The sequence below is a fragment of the Agelaius tricolor genome, unplaced genomic scaffold, assembly GCF_023055355.1.
Source record: "Agelaius tricolor isolate 1412-34295 unplaced genomic scaffold, bAgeTri1.0.p SCAF_13, whole genome shotgun sequence".
NCBI classification, from domain to species: Eukaryota; Metazoa; Chordata; class Aves; order Passeriformes; family Icteridae; genus Agelaius; species Agelaius tricolor.
In genome coordinates, this window is record NW_027269273.1 from 5,184,480 (window position 1) to 5,202,068 (window position 17,589).

The following is a 17,589-nucleotide window of genomic DNA, read 5'->3' on the forward strand; positions in this document are numbered from 1 at the left end:
CCCCTCAATATCTGGATAAATTGGAGCACTACCCCTCAATATCTGGATAAATTGGAGCACTACCCCTCAATATCTGGATAAATTGCAGCCCAATCCAATCCTGGCCACCACCCTGAAAATTTGCACTTCCCCACATCTTTTAAAAGTATTTTTGGATGGGATTTCTTTCAGAGGTTGCCACCACAGCAGTGACAAAATGTAGATTTCAAGCTGCTTTTCCTCCTGTGTGTGTGTGTGTTTGCATTTCTCCTTAATTGCACCAAAACAGATGTCACTTTTTTCCCAGGAGTGGGAAGAAAACCAGAAGGGTCCTAAATATTTTTTTTCCAGGAATGAATGAGCACAATGGTCCAGATGAGCTGAAAAACAAAAACCTCCAGGAAATTACAATCTTTTTATATCATCAAAGCCTGCAGGAGCAGCATGAAAGGGAAGGACTTGCCTGAAGAAATTCCTGCTGCTGTCCCACCTGAGCCTCCCCTGGCACAGCCTGAGGCCATTTCCTCTGTCCCGCCGCTGGAAAACCTTGGCTGGAGAGCAGAAGGGCTGGAGAGAAATTGCCAAAACTCTGGGTTAATTACAGCTATTAGATTTTGTCATTTCCACCTTTTTCCTGGACACTCTTCTCTCACTATGTGTATGTAAATATGTGAGGTACGTTTTATATCGGTTATGTAGACAGAAATTATGTATCTATATATGTAAAATATGTGTATATATGCATGTTTTATATTTTATGTCTACATAAATTATATATCTAGCTATATAAAATATGTGCATATATGCATGTTTTATATTTTATATGTCTCGTTTTAGATTATAATTTTGTACTTAACGCGTTGTACGTGTGTTGAACGTGAATTGGATGTGTTAGCGGGGCTCGAGCGCAGTTCCCGCTGTCGTTAGGCGGTTGTAGGCGGGAGCCGCGGCCCGGGGGGTGCCGGTGGAGCCGCTCGCTTCGGCTGCGGCCGCTCCCGGTCGCTCCGGGCCCTTCCCGGCCCTTCCCGGCCGGGGCTGCCCCGCATCCGGTGGGCGGAACCTTCGCGCGGGCCGCCACCGCCCGGAACCTTTGGGCGGGCCAGCGGGCGCCGCACGGACGGAGGAAGCGCCGGACGCGCCGCCGCCGCTGCCGGGCCCTCGGTGCCGCCGCCGGTTTTTGCTCCGCTTCTCCCTCCTGCTCCTCCTCCTCCTCGCCTTCCTCCTTCTCCTCCTCCTCCTGCTGCCGCTCGGCCCGCCCCGTGTCCCGGAGAGCCGCCGCACGGTGAGTGACCCGGCGGGACAGCGGCCCCGGCCGCGCCGCACCTGCCGGGCGGCGGGAAGGTCACGGGCGGCGCGGCCCGGCCCTGGCCGGGGCAGCCGTGACGGGGCTGCCCGGCACCGGGGGGGATCCCCGCGCTGCAGCGGGCCCTGCGGGGCTGCCCGGCTTTCCCGGCAGTGTGCCCTCGGAGCGGAACGGAAACCAGCGCCGCTGCCGCTTTTGGTTTCCCTTTTGCGCCTGAACGGGGAGCGTGGAGCCGCTGCGGGCCCCGAGTGAGGAGCCCTCGCCTCAGGGGAGACAAACGCTGAGTTCCGTCGGGTTTTAGCGTTTGTGTGGGGTTGGGGCTTCGCTCAGCGAGGTTCTGCTTCAGTTCCTCTCGTGTTCAAGCTTTTCCTTTCGGTTGGCGCTCAGGGCATGGGTTGCATAAGAAGGAGGTTCCTGCACAGGGTTTTGGGGGAGGTTTTCTCCTTGCTCAGTGACTACAGAGCCCTTTTATTTGAATAAATCAGGCTGACGAGGACACGCAGAATCCCCTAGCTCTGGAGTACTTTCTCAGATCCTTTAGCAGGGATCCAGGGATAATTTGGCTGCAGGGTGCCCTGGGAGGGGGATCCAGGTTAATTTGGCTGTGGGTGCTCCAGCGTTGCCCTGGCTGCCAGCTTGGTTTGGAGAGTGGCCAGGGAGTGGCAGGAGCTGCCAAAGGAGTTGCTGCTGGTTTTGCCCTTGCTGAAGGAAAATGGGGCAGTGCCCAAGGAGTGATTTGGGGATTCTCAAGCAGATCCCCCCCAGCAGCTGAGGAAGAAGTTGACCCTGATTTTATAAATAATTTTCCTGGTGTTTCAGCAAAGTTCTTTCCTCTGTGCCCTTTGTTGCCAGGATTGAGGGTGCTGTGCTCTCTGGGCTTGGCTCCTGCAGCAGTCAGGCTTTTCCCTGGATAGCTGTGTGCCACATCCAGCATTTTCAGGTTTCCAGGGATATTAATAACTCCCCATACATCCTGCCAGGTGCAGGCTCCAGCTCTTAACCTCCTTTTAATCAAATGGGAATTGCTGATTGCTCCTTAATGTGGCAGCCGGGTGCCTTTCCTGTCAACTTCCTCTCAGGGAAGAAACCTCTCTGCTTAAATCCTGGAGGTCCCTGGCTCCAGCATTCAGCACTCAGGGTCAGCAGCACTCCCAAAATGTCAGTCTCAGTGGGAATGTCACCTTTGTGCCCACTGTGAGCATAGAATGCCAGGGTGGTTTGGGTTGGAAGGGACCTGGGAGCTCATCCGTGGCAGGGACACCTCCCACTGTCCCAGGCTGCTCCAGCCTGGCCTTGGGCACTGCCAGGGATGCAGGGGCAGCCCCAGCTGCTCTGGGCACCCTGTGCCAGGGCCTGCCCACCCTGCCAGGGAACAATTCCTCCCCAGAATCCCATACTCCAGTGGTGGGAGCCATCCCCCCTTGTCTTCTCTCTCCATTCACTTATCCCAGCTCCCTACAAAACACCTTTTATCCAACAACATTCCAACCCCATGCAGGTGGTTTTTTTCAGCTTTGATTTTCATTTCCTTGCCTCTCTGTGCTTCCATTTTCCAGGGGCAGTCACAGCTTCTCTGGAAATCCATTCCAGGGCCTGCCCACCCTGCCAGGGAACAATTCCTCCCCAGAATCCCATACTCCAGCAGTGGGAGCCATCCCCCCTTGTCCTCTCTCCACTCAGTTATCCCAGCTCCCTACAAAACACCTTTTATCAAACAATATTCCAACACCATGCAGGTGTTTTTTTCAGCTCTGATTTTCCTTTCCTTGCCTCCCTGTGCTTCCCTTTTCCAGGGGCAGCCACAGCTGCTCTGGGAAATCCATTCCAGGGCCTGCCCACCCTCAGCAACAATTCCTTCCCAATGTCCCATCCTCTGGCTGTGGGAGCCAATCCCTCTTGTCCTGTCTCTCCATTCACTTATCCCAACTCCCTGCATGACACCTTTTATCCAACAACATTCCAACCCCATGCAGGTGTTTTTTTCAGCTTTGATTTTCCTTTCCTTGCCTCCCTGTGCTTCCCTTTTCCAGGGGCAGCCACAGCTGCTCTGGAAATCCATTCCAGGGCCTGCCCACCATGAGGAACAATTCCTTCCCAAAATCCCATCCTCTGGCTGTGGGAGCCATTCTCCCTTGTCCTGTCCCTCCATTCACTTATCCCAACCCCCTTTAAAACACCTTTTATCCAACAACATTCCAACACCATGCAGGTGTTTTTTTCAGCTCTGATTTTCCTTTCCTTGCCTCCCTGTGCTTCCCTTTTCCAGGGGCAGCCACAGCTGCTCTGGGAAATCCATTCCAGGGCCTGCCCACCATCAGGAGCAATTCCTTCCCAATGTCCCATCCTCTGGCTGTGGGAGCCAATCCCTCTTGTCCTGTCTCTCCATTCACTTATCCCAACTCCCTGCACGACACCTTTTATCCAACAGCATTGCAGCACCCTGCAGGTGTTTTCTCAGCTCTGATTGTCCTTTCCTTGCCTCCCTTTTCCCCTCAGGGCAGGAAGGAGGATGGTGCACGCCGAGGCCTTCTCGCGGCCCCTGAGCCGCAACGAGGTGGTGGGGCTGATCTTCCGCCTCACCATCTTTGGGGCTGTCACCTACTTCACCATCAAATGGATGGTGGATGCCATTGACCCCACCAGGAAGCAGAAGGTGGAAGCTCAGAAGCAGGTAGGATTGCATTCTGCACTGTTTCCTTGGGATCCTGAGGAATGTGGGAAGCTGGAGTTTTGTAGTCTGTCTCTGGGTTTAGTTGTTGGTCTGTTCAGGTTTTATAACAAATTGCAGTGTGGAACAAATGACAAATAACAAATTTTTTATAACAAATTACAGTTTCCAGCTTGAAATGGTGGCAAAACTGTTGGTCTGATCTGTTGCTGAAAATCAGAGCAAAATGTTGCTGAAAATCAGAGCTCTGATTTTCAGCAAGTCTGTGAGCCTCGTGCCTCCTCTGCTTCTGACACCTTTGCTGAGCAGCAGTGGCCTTAAATCATCAATCTCTTTGTTAACCTTGAATTAATTCTTGAGAATTAATTCTTAAGATTTAATTCTTAATTCTTAAACCTTCAGTTCATTCTTAACTTAGAATTGAAAGTTCTGCATTTCTGGCAACTTAGTGAAGGCAGAGACCTTCACCAGCAGTCAAAATACCTTGGAAAGGGGAGGGAAAAAATGGAAAACCTTGTTGCTTACCTTGAACTGGAACAATTTGTGCTCTGGGAAAGCTTTAGGAGCCCTTCAGCACCAAAAGTTAGAGGTCTGCTTTGGAAATATGGCAGCTTCCTTTTGGTTTGGTTTCTGACTGACAAGAATTTCACAGGTTTTGAGCAACCTCAGTCTGTGTTGGGTGGTTTTCCTTCTGTAATGAGCTTTTTAGTTGAAAACCAGCTTTCCCCATGGGTTCAGTGCCAGCTGTTATCTAAGAGGCTGCACTGTCCCAAAACCTTGTTGGACTTACTGCAAGTTTGAGCAGAAAGAGAAACTGAATTGTGCAAGTGTGTTGGCACAATGAGTTTTCCTTGTAAATTAGGGAAAAGCCACTGGACACATATTAGAAATGGACTGGCTTCTGGGAATTTAAACATACATTAATCTCTCCTTGATTCATGTGAAAATACCAAACTCCAAGTGTTCTGGAGGCTTGGGGGGCACACTCTGTGTTTTAAGGTTTGTTTTGGTTGTTTCTTAGCTCATAACAGAGGAGTTGTGGGTTTGGGCATGTGATGGTCCAAGCATTTGTTTGATGGGAACTGAGACATCTGACTTGGTTTCACTCAAGTGACAACAAAGTCATTAGGAAACAGCAGAACCTTCTGCTTAAAACAAGATTTCACCTCTTAGGGAGAAGCTTTTCAAACCACAACCAGCAGTTCTTTCAAAAAAGCTGATTTTTGAGTGAAGCATTCCATTTCTTTCCTTTGATTTTTCCTGGTGTTTGCTTTCCCCCCAGGCTGAAAAGCTGATGAAGCAGATAGGAGTGAAGAATGTCAAGCTGACTGAGTATGAGATGAGCATTGCTGCCCACCTGGTGGACCCACTCAGCATGCATGTGAGCACCTTCCCTGCTCCCCAGGCCTCCAGAATTCCCCTTTATCCCTGGCCTGCATTATCTGCACCTCTGTGGAAATACACAGGAAGCATTCCTGTGGTCTAAAACTGCATCACTGACAGCAGAGGGGTTTAATCCCTTTTCTCTTTTATTTTCAAGGCACTCTTGGAAGCTGGTGGGTGCTTTTCCTTGGCAGGATCAGTGCTGATCATTCCCAACACTGTTTTTTCCCTTGCAGGTGACCTGGAGTGATATTGCAGGTTTAGATGATGTCATCACAGATTTGAAAGACACTGTCATTTTGCCCATCAAGAAGAAATATTTGTTTGAGAATTCCAGGCTCTTACAGCCCCCAAAAGGTAGGAAGGGAATGTGATGGTGGATTTATACCTTGGGATTTGAAATATAAAAGGTGCAGTTTTTCAGAAAGGGAAGAGGAAGTGGGTTACTAGGTCAAAGTGCAAACATCAGGACCAATGCCAGGGAAAACCCTCAGATTTTCCCTCTTCCCCTGCTTTGGTGAAGAGGTTTTATCTGAATAATGAAGCAGTAGCTGGATTTTGGTTATGCTGGTCCATTTTTGTGCACTAATCACAGAATCATGAAATGATTTGGCTTGGGAGGACCTTAAAGCCCACCCAGTGTCATGGGCAGGGACACCTTCCCCTGTCCCAGGCTGCTCCAGCCTGGCCTTGGGCACTGCCAGGGATGCAGGGGCAGCCCCAGCTGCTCTGGGCACCCTGTGCCAGGGCCTGCCCACCCTGCCAGGGAACAATTCCTCATTCCCAATGTCCCATCCAAACCTCCTCTCTGGCAGCATGAAGCCATTCCCCTGGTCCTGGCACTCCAGGCCATTATAATCCATGTATCCTGCATTTCTAACTGCCTCAATTGTATTTTCATTGTCTTTCCACCCCGTGTTGTCCTTTGGCAGAGTTGAGCTGTAACTCTGCTCTTTGCCACTCCTAGAAATTGCCATCATTCTGCAGCACAGACATCCCATTTTTCCTCTGGAGATCCCTTGATTCTCTCTGGAGTTGGGTTCCACAGCCTTAAGGCAGGTGGAATATTCATTTTCCACTGTAAAACACAAGTTGGCCTCTGCTGAAATCCCTACTGCCATATTTGTTGTATGCTACTGAAGAAAAATTCTGCTTTTTTAAAATCTTCAAACCTAAAATGTTGGACAAAACACCCAAGTTTACAGCTTTGTTCCCTGGAATATTGATTTCTGGAGCTCTTAATTGCTGCCTGGATCTGTGAGCACCTCAGGGGTGCTCACAAGGGATGGAAAATGCAGCACTTTGGTGGCTGGTTTAGTTTTTCCAGGCTGCTTTCTGTGTAAGTCACAAACTGAAGCTGTCTGGAAAATTACATGAATGCCATGATCTAATAAGCTGAAGGAAAAAATGATTTTTTTATTTATCTTTTTTAAAGCAGATTTTCCAGCTCAGGCTGCTCCCCAGTTTTATGAGTGGCTTGTGCTGGGTGTTAATAGGAAGTCCCTGCTCCAGAGTAATGATGTTTGTGGGCATCACTCAGATAAACAGAGAAAAAACCTCAATAATTCCCTGTGTTTTGGGTTCTTTTAACTGAATGTTGCTCTTGAAATTGTTTTCTTTATAACTGTGTTTAGAAAAACACTGCTGTGAATTCTTGCACTGTGACAAGTTTAAAAATAATACAAGATGTCATGTTTAATTGTGGGTAATTTGTTTAAACTGTCTGTGGGTCTGTTGTGTGATGGATTTTTCCTTTCCTCACTCCTCTGTGCTAAGTTTTATTAGCAGGGCTGGAAGGAGCTGCAAACAAAACCTGCCAGGACATAAATAGGGGTTAATTTTCTGTAACCTTTATAGTCCTGGGGATGGAATAAAATGGAATCATGGAGCGGTTTGGGTTGGAAAGGAACTTAAAGATGATGTTGCAGCCCCACAATAAATCAGTCATCTCTCAAATGTCTCCTCTCAGCTTCACCCTTCCTGTCTAAAAAGGGGGAAATTCCCCCACAGGGAATTTTCTTTGGCTGTTCTGAGCTGTAATTTAATAGGGGTTACCTTAAAACCTCTGATTGATGGAACAGTGTTTCCTTGGTTTGATTTCTTACCTTTTAATACCTGGATTAAACTTGAGCCTGGACACCCCCAGGCCTGTCCTAGCAAAGCATTAACACTGTGAATTTTCCAGGAGTTCTTCTCTATGGCCCCCCTGGATGTGGGAAAACCCTGATTGCCAAAGCCACTGCCAAGGAAGCTGGGTGTAGGTTCATCAACCTCCAGCCCTCCACGCTGACAGATAAATGGTATGGAGAATCCCAGAAACTGGCTGCTGCTGTCTTCTCCCTGGCCATAAAGCTCCAGCCATCCATCATTTTTATTGATGAAATAGGTAAAAATCTCTTTTTTTTTATCAGTAGCCATAGCAGAGTGACATTGAACTGTAGGCTCAGTGATGTATGGATCTGCTGTCATCTTTTCCTTCAGAAGAGTCAAGGCTCAGTAAGAGAAATAGAATTGTAAAGGAATGGTGGCACATTAGGAAAAACAATGGAGTTTTTTTCCTGGTGGTAGTGGAAGAATTCACAAGTAAAACAAATTCCTCCTTATTTTTTGTTCATGATGAAACCCAGTAACAAATACACTTCAGTGCTTCTGCTGTCAGGGCACATACTGGGAGGTAAAATATGGTTTTAGGAGAGCTCTGGAATGGGGATTTCATAAGGCTGAAGAATAGGAGGGGAGGTGTGGAAACCCAGAGCACTGGGAATATTTCCCTGTCTGCTCTGGGGTGCCCTGACCCCCAGGGCAGCACTGACTCTGACCCTCATCCATGGAGGAAGTTTCCTAAACTCCAGAATAGACCAGAACCCACAAAAGTGTGCAATAGATTATAGAGAGCAGTGTAGGTGTGTCACTGGGTCAGAAATTGAGGTTTTGGGATTTTTAGTGTGCTGTGGATGGCAGCAAGATGGAGGGCACAGGGTGTCACCCTGGGTTTCTTCTTCATGCTGCTTCCTCCTTCTCCATGGGTTTGGGTGGCATTTTGTCATTGGGCAGAAAAGTCCCCATTGCAGCTCTGTAGGATCAGTTATTGAGTTAAAAGGGAAAATAATCCAGGTGTCAGCTCTTAACTGGACAGTTTAGTCTTAAAAGCCCTTGGAACAAGAGATTGTTGCCATTTTGTGCCTTCTACTGAAAAGCTGCTGAACTCACAGTAGTGAGGCTGTTTTACTGATAACAAATAATAAACACCTGAGTCTGAACATGAACCACTGTCTCAAATGCCTTCAATGCAGAGCCAGAGAAGCCAGCAGGGAGGCTGCTTTCCATGGGTTCAGGAAGGTGGAAATTTGGAGCACAGGATGTGGGGAATCTCCTGGGATGGGTGCACCCTTGTGTGGTGTCCTTTGAAAGGGAGGCTGAGCAATGGAGGAGAATCCACTTGCACCCTTAGCAGAGCTTGTTGTTTGCTGCCAGTGGTGATTAAAAAAGCATTTTTGAGATCAGAGAGCAGCCCAGGAGGTCATTCCTGTGGGGATGGGGTTGGCAGTGACTCCTTCCCTGCTTTGGCCCAGATTCCTTCCTGCGGAACCGATCCAGCACCGACCACGAGGCCACGGCCATGATGAAAGCCCAGTTCATGAGCCTGTGGGATGGGCTGGACACTGACTACAACTGCCAGGTGAGTCCTCAGGCTGCTGGGAGGAGGGGATCCCCTCCCTGGGATGGGATTTCAGCTGGGACACTGGGGCTGGAGCTGCTGGGAACAGGGATTGCCAAAGCTTCTTTACCTGGTGGTGGTTCCCAGCGCTTCATGGGAGTGAAGGGAGTTGTATCCACAGGTCATTGTTCTTCCTGGGAAGATTGGTTTTGTGCTTAGTTTGGTTTTAATCAAGAAGTGGTGTTTCCACATGAGATGGGATGGGCTTTAAGGTGCCTCCCATTCCAAACCATTCTGGGATTCTGAATAACTTGAATGTAGCAGAAAGCCTGCATGCCATGGTGTCACCTGGAATAATCTTCTTAAAACCCTTAAAGAGGATGTTTGTTCTCTAAGTTGAAAATTTTCAGCCTTTTTAATGTGTATTTTTTCCATAAATGGGAAAATCCTCCTCTCCCAAGCTTGTGCTAAAGATGTTTTTCAGCTGATTTTTGGTCCAAATGAGTAAAAACCAGTGATGTGTGTGTACTGAGGGTTAAAGCTTCCCATCAGTAAAAAGCCAGTGGTATGAACCCTTCACTGAAAACTGATACCATCTTCCAAGCACAGTGCATTACCTTTTTTACCCAACACACTGACAATTCCTTGGAGCAAATGAAATTATTCATTCCCTGCAGTGAGACAATTTGGGGTTTCTCAAGCTCAGCAGCATTTGCCTTTTGTAAGAAAAAACAGAATCCCAAATGCTTGGAGGAAGTTGTAAGGAGATGTTGAGGTGGATGTGCTGATTCCAGCTGGAATTCCACACACTCAGCTGTGAGCTAAACCTGCTGAGATGAATCTGGAGTGTGGCAGGTGAAGAATATTCCTTTTAGCAGAAAACAATGCCCAGAGAAGTGTGGATCATCCCCGAGGCAGCAATCCCAGTGCCTCTAGGTGGCAGGGTGACTCTGCTGGGCCACCAGCCCTGCTGGCCCTTCCTTCCTGGAGCTGCTGGGCCTGGCCCAAAGGCAGGAGCAGGGCAGCAGAGCCCTGGAGGCCAGGGTGATCACAGTCACCCTGCCGTTTGTCACTGTCCTGGAGGCCAGGGTAATCATCCTGCCGTTTGTCACTCTCCTGGCTGGGTGTTTGCCATGTACACAGCTTGGAGTAAGAATGGGAGAACAAGGCAGCTGTGAATGGGGAGTAAATTTGTTCTGGAGTTAAGAGCTGGAGTGCTCCAGGGAGGTAAACACTGTCCTGGTGTTGGGCTTGCTTTGCACACCTTTAACCCACTGCCGACCTGGAGCTCCTGGAATGCCTTTTTTGAAAAGCATTTTCTGTCTTGGCTCAACTCTTACTGAGTGTAAAAGAAGAAAGACTCCATGTGGGTACCAGGTGATGAACCCCTTGCTGTGGTGGTCTCCTGGAAGGTGGCCCTGCTCATGGAGGGTTTACAACAAGATGACCTTGAGGGTCTTCTCCAGCCCAAAACCTTCTGTCATTCTTTTTCCAGCACAGCATAAAAGCACCACAATTTTGAGCACCTTACTGAAACATCTCCTTTTGAATTCCACCAGGAACTAAAAGTGACATCACAAGCAGAAGTTTTAAGTTCCTCCTTGGGGTTTGAAATTTCAAGTTGGCCTCATTGAAATCTCCCCCCAGGTGGTGTTTGTGGCACCAGGGCTGCCCTTGCTGAGCTCACTGCCAGGAATCCTCTGTGTAACTTCTGTAAATGTTGCTGCTGTTGATGAAGTGGGGGAGATCCCTGGCTGGTGTTGACATTCCCAGCCTGTGGCTGTTTCCCAGCTCTGGTTTCAGAGCTGTCTCTTGGTGTCACACAGGTGATTGTGATGGGAGCCACCAACAGGCCCCAGGACCTGGACTCTGCCATCATGAGGAGGATGCCCACCCGCTTCCACATCAACCAGCCTGTGAGTCCTGCCTGCCCTGCCATCCAGGCAGCAGATCCACTGCTCTGGGGCTTTTCCTCCAGGAAATGCTGCCTCCTGCCCACCTGGGCTTGGGGTTTTTGAAGCACATCCATAACTTGGATTTTTAAGGTGAAATTTTGGTCTGTTGGGTCTTTTATCTGAAACAACACCATGAGCTTCCCAGCCCTGCTCTCCTCTGGGAATGGAACTGTTTGGATGCTGCACACTGGGAAGGGCTGGTTTGTAACTGAGTTCTGCTCAGGCCTTTTCCACAGCAGTGTGGAAAACCTGCCTGTGATGGGCTTGGAATGAGATGGTCTTTCAGGACCCAAACCATTCCATGATTCTGTGATTTATTAAGTTCTTTATCAATTGTCCTTGCTCCAAAGGTTGCTCTTGCCATCCTTTTCCAGCTATTTCAGTCACCTTTGAATGCCTGCTGATGTGACCAGACATTTTAGTGTCAGTCTTATCAGGAGTTCAGTTGTGCTTGAATTCCCTTCTGGCTACAGAAATCATTATCCATTTTTTGCTGAAACCCAGAGACCAAAGTGGAGGAGTAAAATTCTTCTTGATTGTGCAAGAGAGGAGTTGTGTTCCCACGCCTGTGTTGTTGGGACTGACTTTCCCTCCATGGGAGTGGATCCCTTTGGGAACAGCATTTATAACCTGTGGAACATTTATGAGCTGTGCTTCCAGACCTGTTCCACACACCTTCCTCACCTGCAGCTGTTCCTGCAGTTAGCAGGGGGCAAGGAGGGGGATTTGAGCACTTTGTGCTGTCATTCTATCCAGCCCCATCTCTAGAAGGATGAATTAAGTGCCCTGGGAGATGACAGGGATTGGCTCCCTCTCCCAGGATCAGGGTCAGCACAGGAGAACAGAATTTCCTTTCCCCCCTAGAGCCCTGCCATGAGCTTACTGCTCCTCTGGGCTTTGTGATCAGCCCAGGCTGGCCCTGACTCTCACTGCAGGTGCAATAATTGCTGTGCTGTGGCTTGGGAACAGGCAGGGGCAGCAGGGAAAGCCTTGCAGGTTTTATAACTGAGTTGGAGATGAAAAGGCCCCAGATTACTCATCAAAAATTGCCTGCAAAGGAGAGGGAAATGGCAGGAGTGGGTTTTGGGACAGAGTAGCAACTTTTCAGCTGCTAGATTGTCTGTGGGGGGATTTCCTCCCTTTTTAATGATGGAAGTGAGGTTTGGCAGGCACAAAACCCAGTGTTTGTTGCCTGTGTTTGACCTTGCTAGGAAGGATCTGTTCAGACCTCACCTTATTCTTCAGTAACCTCCAGCACTGAGTTAGACACAGAATTTTGCCTCTAAATCCCTCAGTTTGGGGCTGTGTAAAGCAGGATCAGGTGTGCAGGCTGCAGAGTTCTGAGGAACTCATGTGGGCTCCTGGGCAAAGGGGTCACTGTTCCTGGGATCCAGTTTTTGCCAGGCAGGAGTGTGGTTAGTGCAGGATATACCAGTGGGATCTGTGGGGTTTCTGTGGGGTTTTGAATCACACAGTGGGTGATTTATCTGGTTTAGAATTCCCCAAGCATCACCTGTGGAAGGGAATTTGCCATCACAGAGGTTTCCTCAGTGTGTCACACGTCCTGGGCCAGGGAACTGAAGGGACTGAAAGCCCTGGGGTGTCACAAATGTTCATTTTTGTCCTCTGGTAACTTCAGTCTCTCCTGTTTCAGGCTCTGAAGCAAAGAGAGGCCATCTTGAAGCTGATTTTGAAGAATGAAAATGTAAGTAGGCTCCTGTTAGTGGCTCCTGGCCTGCAGAAGGTTTGGTTTGTGATTGCCTGCCTTGCACTGAGGCTGAGCTGATCTGCCAGGGCACTTCTGCTGAGAACTTGGGAATCTTTTGTGGGTTTAGGTGTGGCCTGACATGAAAGCCCTGCAGTTGGCTCCTTTGTGAGCAGGAGCCTTGGCTTGTGTGGTGAATCACCCCCCTGAGCAGAGTGACTCCATTTCTCTGTCTCCATTGGCTTGTTCTGTTATAAGAGAAGAGATTTCTCTCTCTAAAGAAAGTGCAGGTGAATCATGTTTAGATCAGGGAAGGAAATTTGAAGGAAATCAAGAAGATGCTGACTCTTTAACTCCTTCTTGGCTCAAGTCAACCAAGGAGGAATGACTTTTTTTGATCTGGAATTCAGATTTCCTTCAGAGGAGAGGGGAAGGATGAGGTGTGAGCACATCCCACATAGGGCATCCCTATCCTCAGAGCTTCCTCCCAAATTTAGTCAGCAGCACTAATTGCCTTCAAGTTTATGTTGCAAAATGTCTGCAGGCTGAGCTCCAGCCTAATAAATATAATTTATTAGTAAAACCAACTTAAATTTGTTGAAGAGGCCTGAAAATGGCAGCTCACCAGCAGGGAGCCACACAAATTAGTTTTTCAGGGAGATAAAAAACCAGCCTATATTGGTTGTCCCACAGGAGGAGGAATTGGATCTCTGAAGTCCAGACTTCACATGGCAAGGGGAGTTCTGCCCTCCTTTTCCTTGTCTGATTTAAACCATAATTTTAGGGAATAGTTTCCCTCTTGAAAGAAATCATCCCAGAATTTCAGCCTTTTATTAGATTACCTTGGATTTAACTTTTTGAAAAAGAAATCCTGATGCACATGGTGGAAAAGGAATAAATGCCATAAAAAGATGGAATAAACCTGAAGTCTTGCCTGGCAAGAGTTCAGCCTGACCCAGTGCACTGAGTTAGACACAGAATTTTGCCTCTAAATCCCCCAGTTTGGGGTTGTGTAAAGCAGGATCAGGTGTGCAGACAGCAGAGTTCTGAGAAACTCCTGGGCAAAGGGTTCAGTATTGCTGGGATGCAGTTTTTGCCAGGCAGGAGCATGGTTAGTGCAGGATTACCAATGCTCAGGGGTCCCAAGGATGGATCCACCAGGACATGCCAAGGTGAGTACAGGGTGGTTGGTGTGGTGGTGTTTGCAGGGGTCCCAGCACGAGGGGACAGGTGGGAATCTTGACTCCATGTTTCAGGAGGCTGATTTATTATTTTATGGTATATATTATATTAAAAGAAAATGATATGTTAAAACTATAGTAAAAGAACAGAAGAAAAGGATTTCTTCAGAAGGCAGGAAAGGAAAAAGGAAAGGAAAAGGGAAAGGAAAGGAAAAAGGGAAGGGAAAGGAAAAGGGGAAAGGAAAGGAAAAGAGGAAAGGAAAAAGGGAAAGGAAAAAGGAAAGGAAAAGGGAAAGGAAAGGAAAAAGGGAAGGGAAAGGAAAAGGGGAAAGGAAAGGAAAAGAGGAAAGGAAAAAGGGAAAGGAAAAAGGGAAAGGAAAGGAAAAAGGGAAGGGAAAGGAAAGGAAAAAGGGAAGGGAAAGGAAAGGAAAAAGGGAAGGGAAAGGAAAGGAAAAAGGGAAGGGAAAGGAAAGGAAAAAGGGAAGGGAAAGGAAAGGAAAAAGGGAAAGGAAAGGAAAAAGGGAAAGGAAAGGAAAAAGGGAAAGGAAAGGAAAAAGGAAAGGGAAAGGAAAAAGGGAAAGGAAAGGAAAAAGGGAAAGGAAAGGAAAAAGGAAAGGGAAAGGAAAAAGGGAAGGGAAAGGAAAGGAAAAAGGGAAAGAAAAGGAAAGGAAAAAGGGAAAGGAAAGGAAAAAGGGAAGGGAAAGGAAAGGAAAAAAGGAAAGGAAAAAGGAAAAGGAAAGGAAAGGAAAGGAAAGGAAAGGAAAGGAAAGGAAAGGAAAGGAAAGGAAAGGAAAGGAAAGGAAAGGAAAATCTTGTGACTGCTCACAGCCTCGACACAGGTGGCTGTCATTGGTCATCAAGTAGAAACAATTTCACATGCTGGGTAAACAGTTCTCCAGATCACTTTCTAAGGCAGCAAAACATGGAGAAGCTGAAGCTTCTCAGCTTCTCAGGAGAAAAGCTCCTAACAAAAGGATTTTTCATAACATACATCTGTGACAGGTTGGGGTTTCTGTGGGGTTTGAAGGCAATGGCAGAGTTTGATGAGCTGACACATGGGATGGTGTGAACCACTTGGAGGTTCCAAGAGCAAGGGAATAATTCAGCTCCCCAAAACTGCCAAATGAAGACAATCTCAGACTGTTGTGGAGCAGAGCCACTGGCTCTGGAGTGTCCCTGGGCTGAGCTGGATCTCCCCACAGGTGGACAGCCACGTGGACCTGCTGCAGGTGGCCAAGGAGACCGACGGCTTCTCGGGCAGCGACCTGAAGGAGATGTGCCGGGACGCGGCGCTGCTCTGCGTGCGGGAGTACGTCAACAACGCCTGCGAGGAGGACGTGTACGTGGGGCTGCTGCACCCCCCTGCTGCTCCCCTGGGGCTGGGGCTGCCCACAGCCTCACACACAGGGCAGTGTCCTGCTGCCATGCCCAGCTGCCACTATGCACAGCCTCACACACTGGGCAGTGTCCTGCTGCCATGCCCAGCTGCCACTATACACAACCCCTCACAGCTCACTTGCTGTTGTTGCTTTTGGCTCCGAAAATAAGCTCAGTGCCTTGGTTGTTCCAAGGTGCCCAAGCTGGAGGTGGCCTGAGCCACCAGCTCCTGCTGCTGCACTGCTTAGTGCCAGGCTTCAGGCCACCAGCTCCTGCTGCTGCCATGGTGCTGGGACATCCCTCTGCTGTTTGCCATGCCTGCAGCAACCCTGGGTGCATGGAGGGGCTGGAGCGTGTCTGGGGAAGGGGAAGGGGCTGGAGCCCCAGGAGGGGCTGAGGGAGCTGGGCAGGGGCTGAGCCTGGAGCAAAGGAGGCTCAGGGGGCCCTTGTGGCTCTGCACAACTCCCTGCCAGGAGGGGACAGCCAGGGGGGGCCGGGCTGTGCTGCCAGGGAACAGGGACAGGACAAGGGCAAAGCTGGGCAGGGCAGGCTCAGCTTGGACAGCAGCAGCAATTTCTGCATGCAAAGGGTGCTCAGGCCTTGGCAGGGGCTGCCCAGGGAGCTTTGCAGTGCCCAGCCCTGCAGGTGTCCCAGCAAGGGCTGGAGCTCAGTGCTCAGCACTCAGTGCTCTGGGCTGGGGACAAGGTGGGCACTGGGCACAGCTGGCACTCCATGGGCTGGCAGGGATTTTCCAGCCTCAGGGGTTCTGTGATTCCAGTGGATCCATGCAGAGCTGCTGCTTGCAGGGATGGCTGCTGGGGTGGGCACAGCTGTCCCAGCCCCTGGCCCCTCACCTGGCTGTTGTCTCTCTCCTCCCCAGGCACGATGAAGATGAGATCCGGCCCGTGCAGCAGCAGGATCTCCACAGGGCCATCGAGAAGATGAGGAAATCCAAGGATGTCTCCATGCAGAACCTGGCCATGGAGATCGTGTTTGATTAAGACAAAAGAGTGTGTTTGCAGTTCCTGATGTGATTTAGTTTGACTTCTGTAATCAGTTAGCAAAACCAGTGTCAGGGGGTGGGAGCAGGGGTGGCAAAGGGAGTTCTGTTCCTGGAATCGTTTTTATACAACAACAACCTCTTAAGTTATTGCAATTCCAACTGGGAGTGGAAGCACAGATCATGAGTGGAACAATTCAGCCCAGACCAAGAGCGAGTGCCCGCGTGCTGTCCCCAGGGAGCCCCTGAGCCTCCCAGCAGGAGTGGGTGCTCCCAGGGCCAGGGGCAGGAGCTGGCACGGGCTGGGTGTGTGCAGATGGGTGTGTGAGTGCAGGACCTGTACATAGCCACACTTTTTTTTATATATAGACATAATCTGTAGATAACTTGAGTATGGAAAATCTTTTCTACTTCCTTCCTGAAGCAAACCAAATCAGAAGCTGTACAGGGGAAAGATTCCTCGATACTCAGTTCACTTCTACCTTTTAGCAGCAAATGCCAGGATAGAAACTGCTCCTAGAACAAAGCAACATTTGAAATGCTACTGATTTTTCTTCCACATGACCACTTGAAATCTGGTGCCATTTAGTCAAGATAGTAAACTACTCTGTAAGAATGTTTGAATAATTTTAATTTTTTTATGAATTCTGCTTTTGAAGGCTTTTTAAATGAAGGCTGATTTTATTTTTGGTTTTCCCTTGCTGTGAGCAGTTAGAGTAGAATCCCACTTGCTCTTTCCTGAAGCCCCATGTCCTCTGAGCTCTCTGAGCTCCTGTGCACTGTCCCCAGGACTTGCTTCTCCCTCGGTCTCTGCAAGCCCCACCGTGGCACTGTCCCCTGAAGTGTCACAGCCCTGAGGCACAGCAGGGACACTGTGTGATGTTTGACTCTGTCCCATGCTCAGATCTCTGGATTTAAAGAGAGGAAATGGGTTTTGGGCTTATTGATGTGGTTTAGCAACGTGCTGTCCTTGCTGGTACCAGTTCTGGTGAATTCTTGTAACGTTCTGTTGAGATAAAGGCCAAGGGTTACAAATGTGAGTGGCAAAAATGGTTTGGTTTTTTTTTAGTGAAGTTATTGTCAGACATAGTCAAGAACTTGAGGTTTTTTCATATAATGCTATGAACTGTGCACTAACTGAGCCCAAATCTGTAAAGGGAATTAAATGTTCAAAGCCCAGGGGTGGGATGCTGTGTCACAGCTCTGCTGCCTGTGAGGGGAGGGAAGCATTGGAGGCACAGAATGATGTAAAACCAAATGCACTGCAAAGGAAAATAAAGTGAAATAAGGAGGGCTGGAGCCCTGCCATGACACGGTGTCAGGGGCTGGTGACAGTGTCCCTCAAGCTCAGCCTGCTCCCTGCTGTCCTGTCCCCTGGAA

At 48.9% G+C, this 17,589-nt stretch overlaps 1 protein-coding gene across 2 annotated transcripts; it reads left to right on the forward strand.

Moving 5' to 3' along the window:
* The first annotated feature begins 942 nt into the window (after positions 1-942).
* On the forward strand, positions 943-17,520 carry ATAD1 (ATPase family AAA domain containing 1). 2 transcript variants are annotated; one of them, XM_071438557.1, is made up of 10 exons: positions 943-1,261; positions 3,779-3,953; positions 5,233-5,331; positions 5,570-5,690; positions 7,519-7,719; positions 8,906-9,012; positions 10,818-10,907; positions 12,601-12,651; positions 15,035-15,141; positions 16,090-17,520. In XM_071438557.1, the coding sequence occupies exons 2-10, from the start codon at positions 3,792-3,794 to the stop codon at positions 16,208-16,210; spliced, it is 1,059 nt and encodes a 352-aa protein (XP_071294658.1). In that variant the 5' UTR covers positions 943-1,261; positions 3,779-3,791; the 3' UTR covers positions 16,211-17,520. The 2 variants fall into 2 exon arrangements, with proteins under 2 accessions (XP_071294658.1, XP_071294660.1); XM_071438559.1 differs by having other exon boundaries at positions 950-1,261; positions 15,035-15,171.
* Positions 17,521-17,589: the final 69 nt, after the last annotated feature.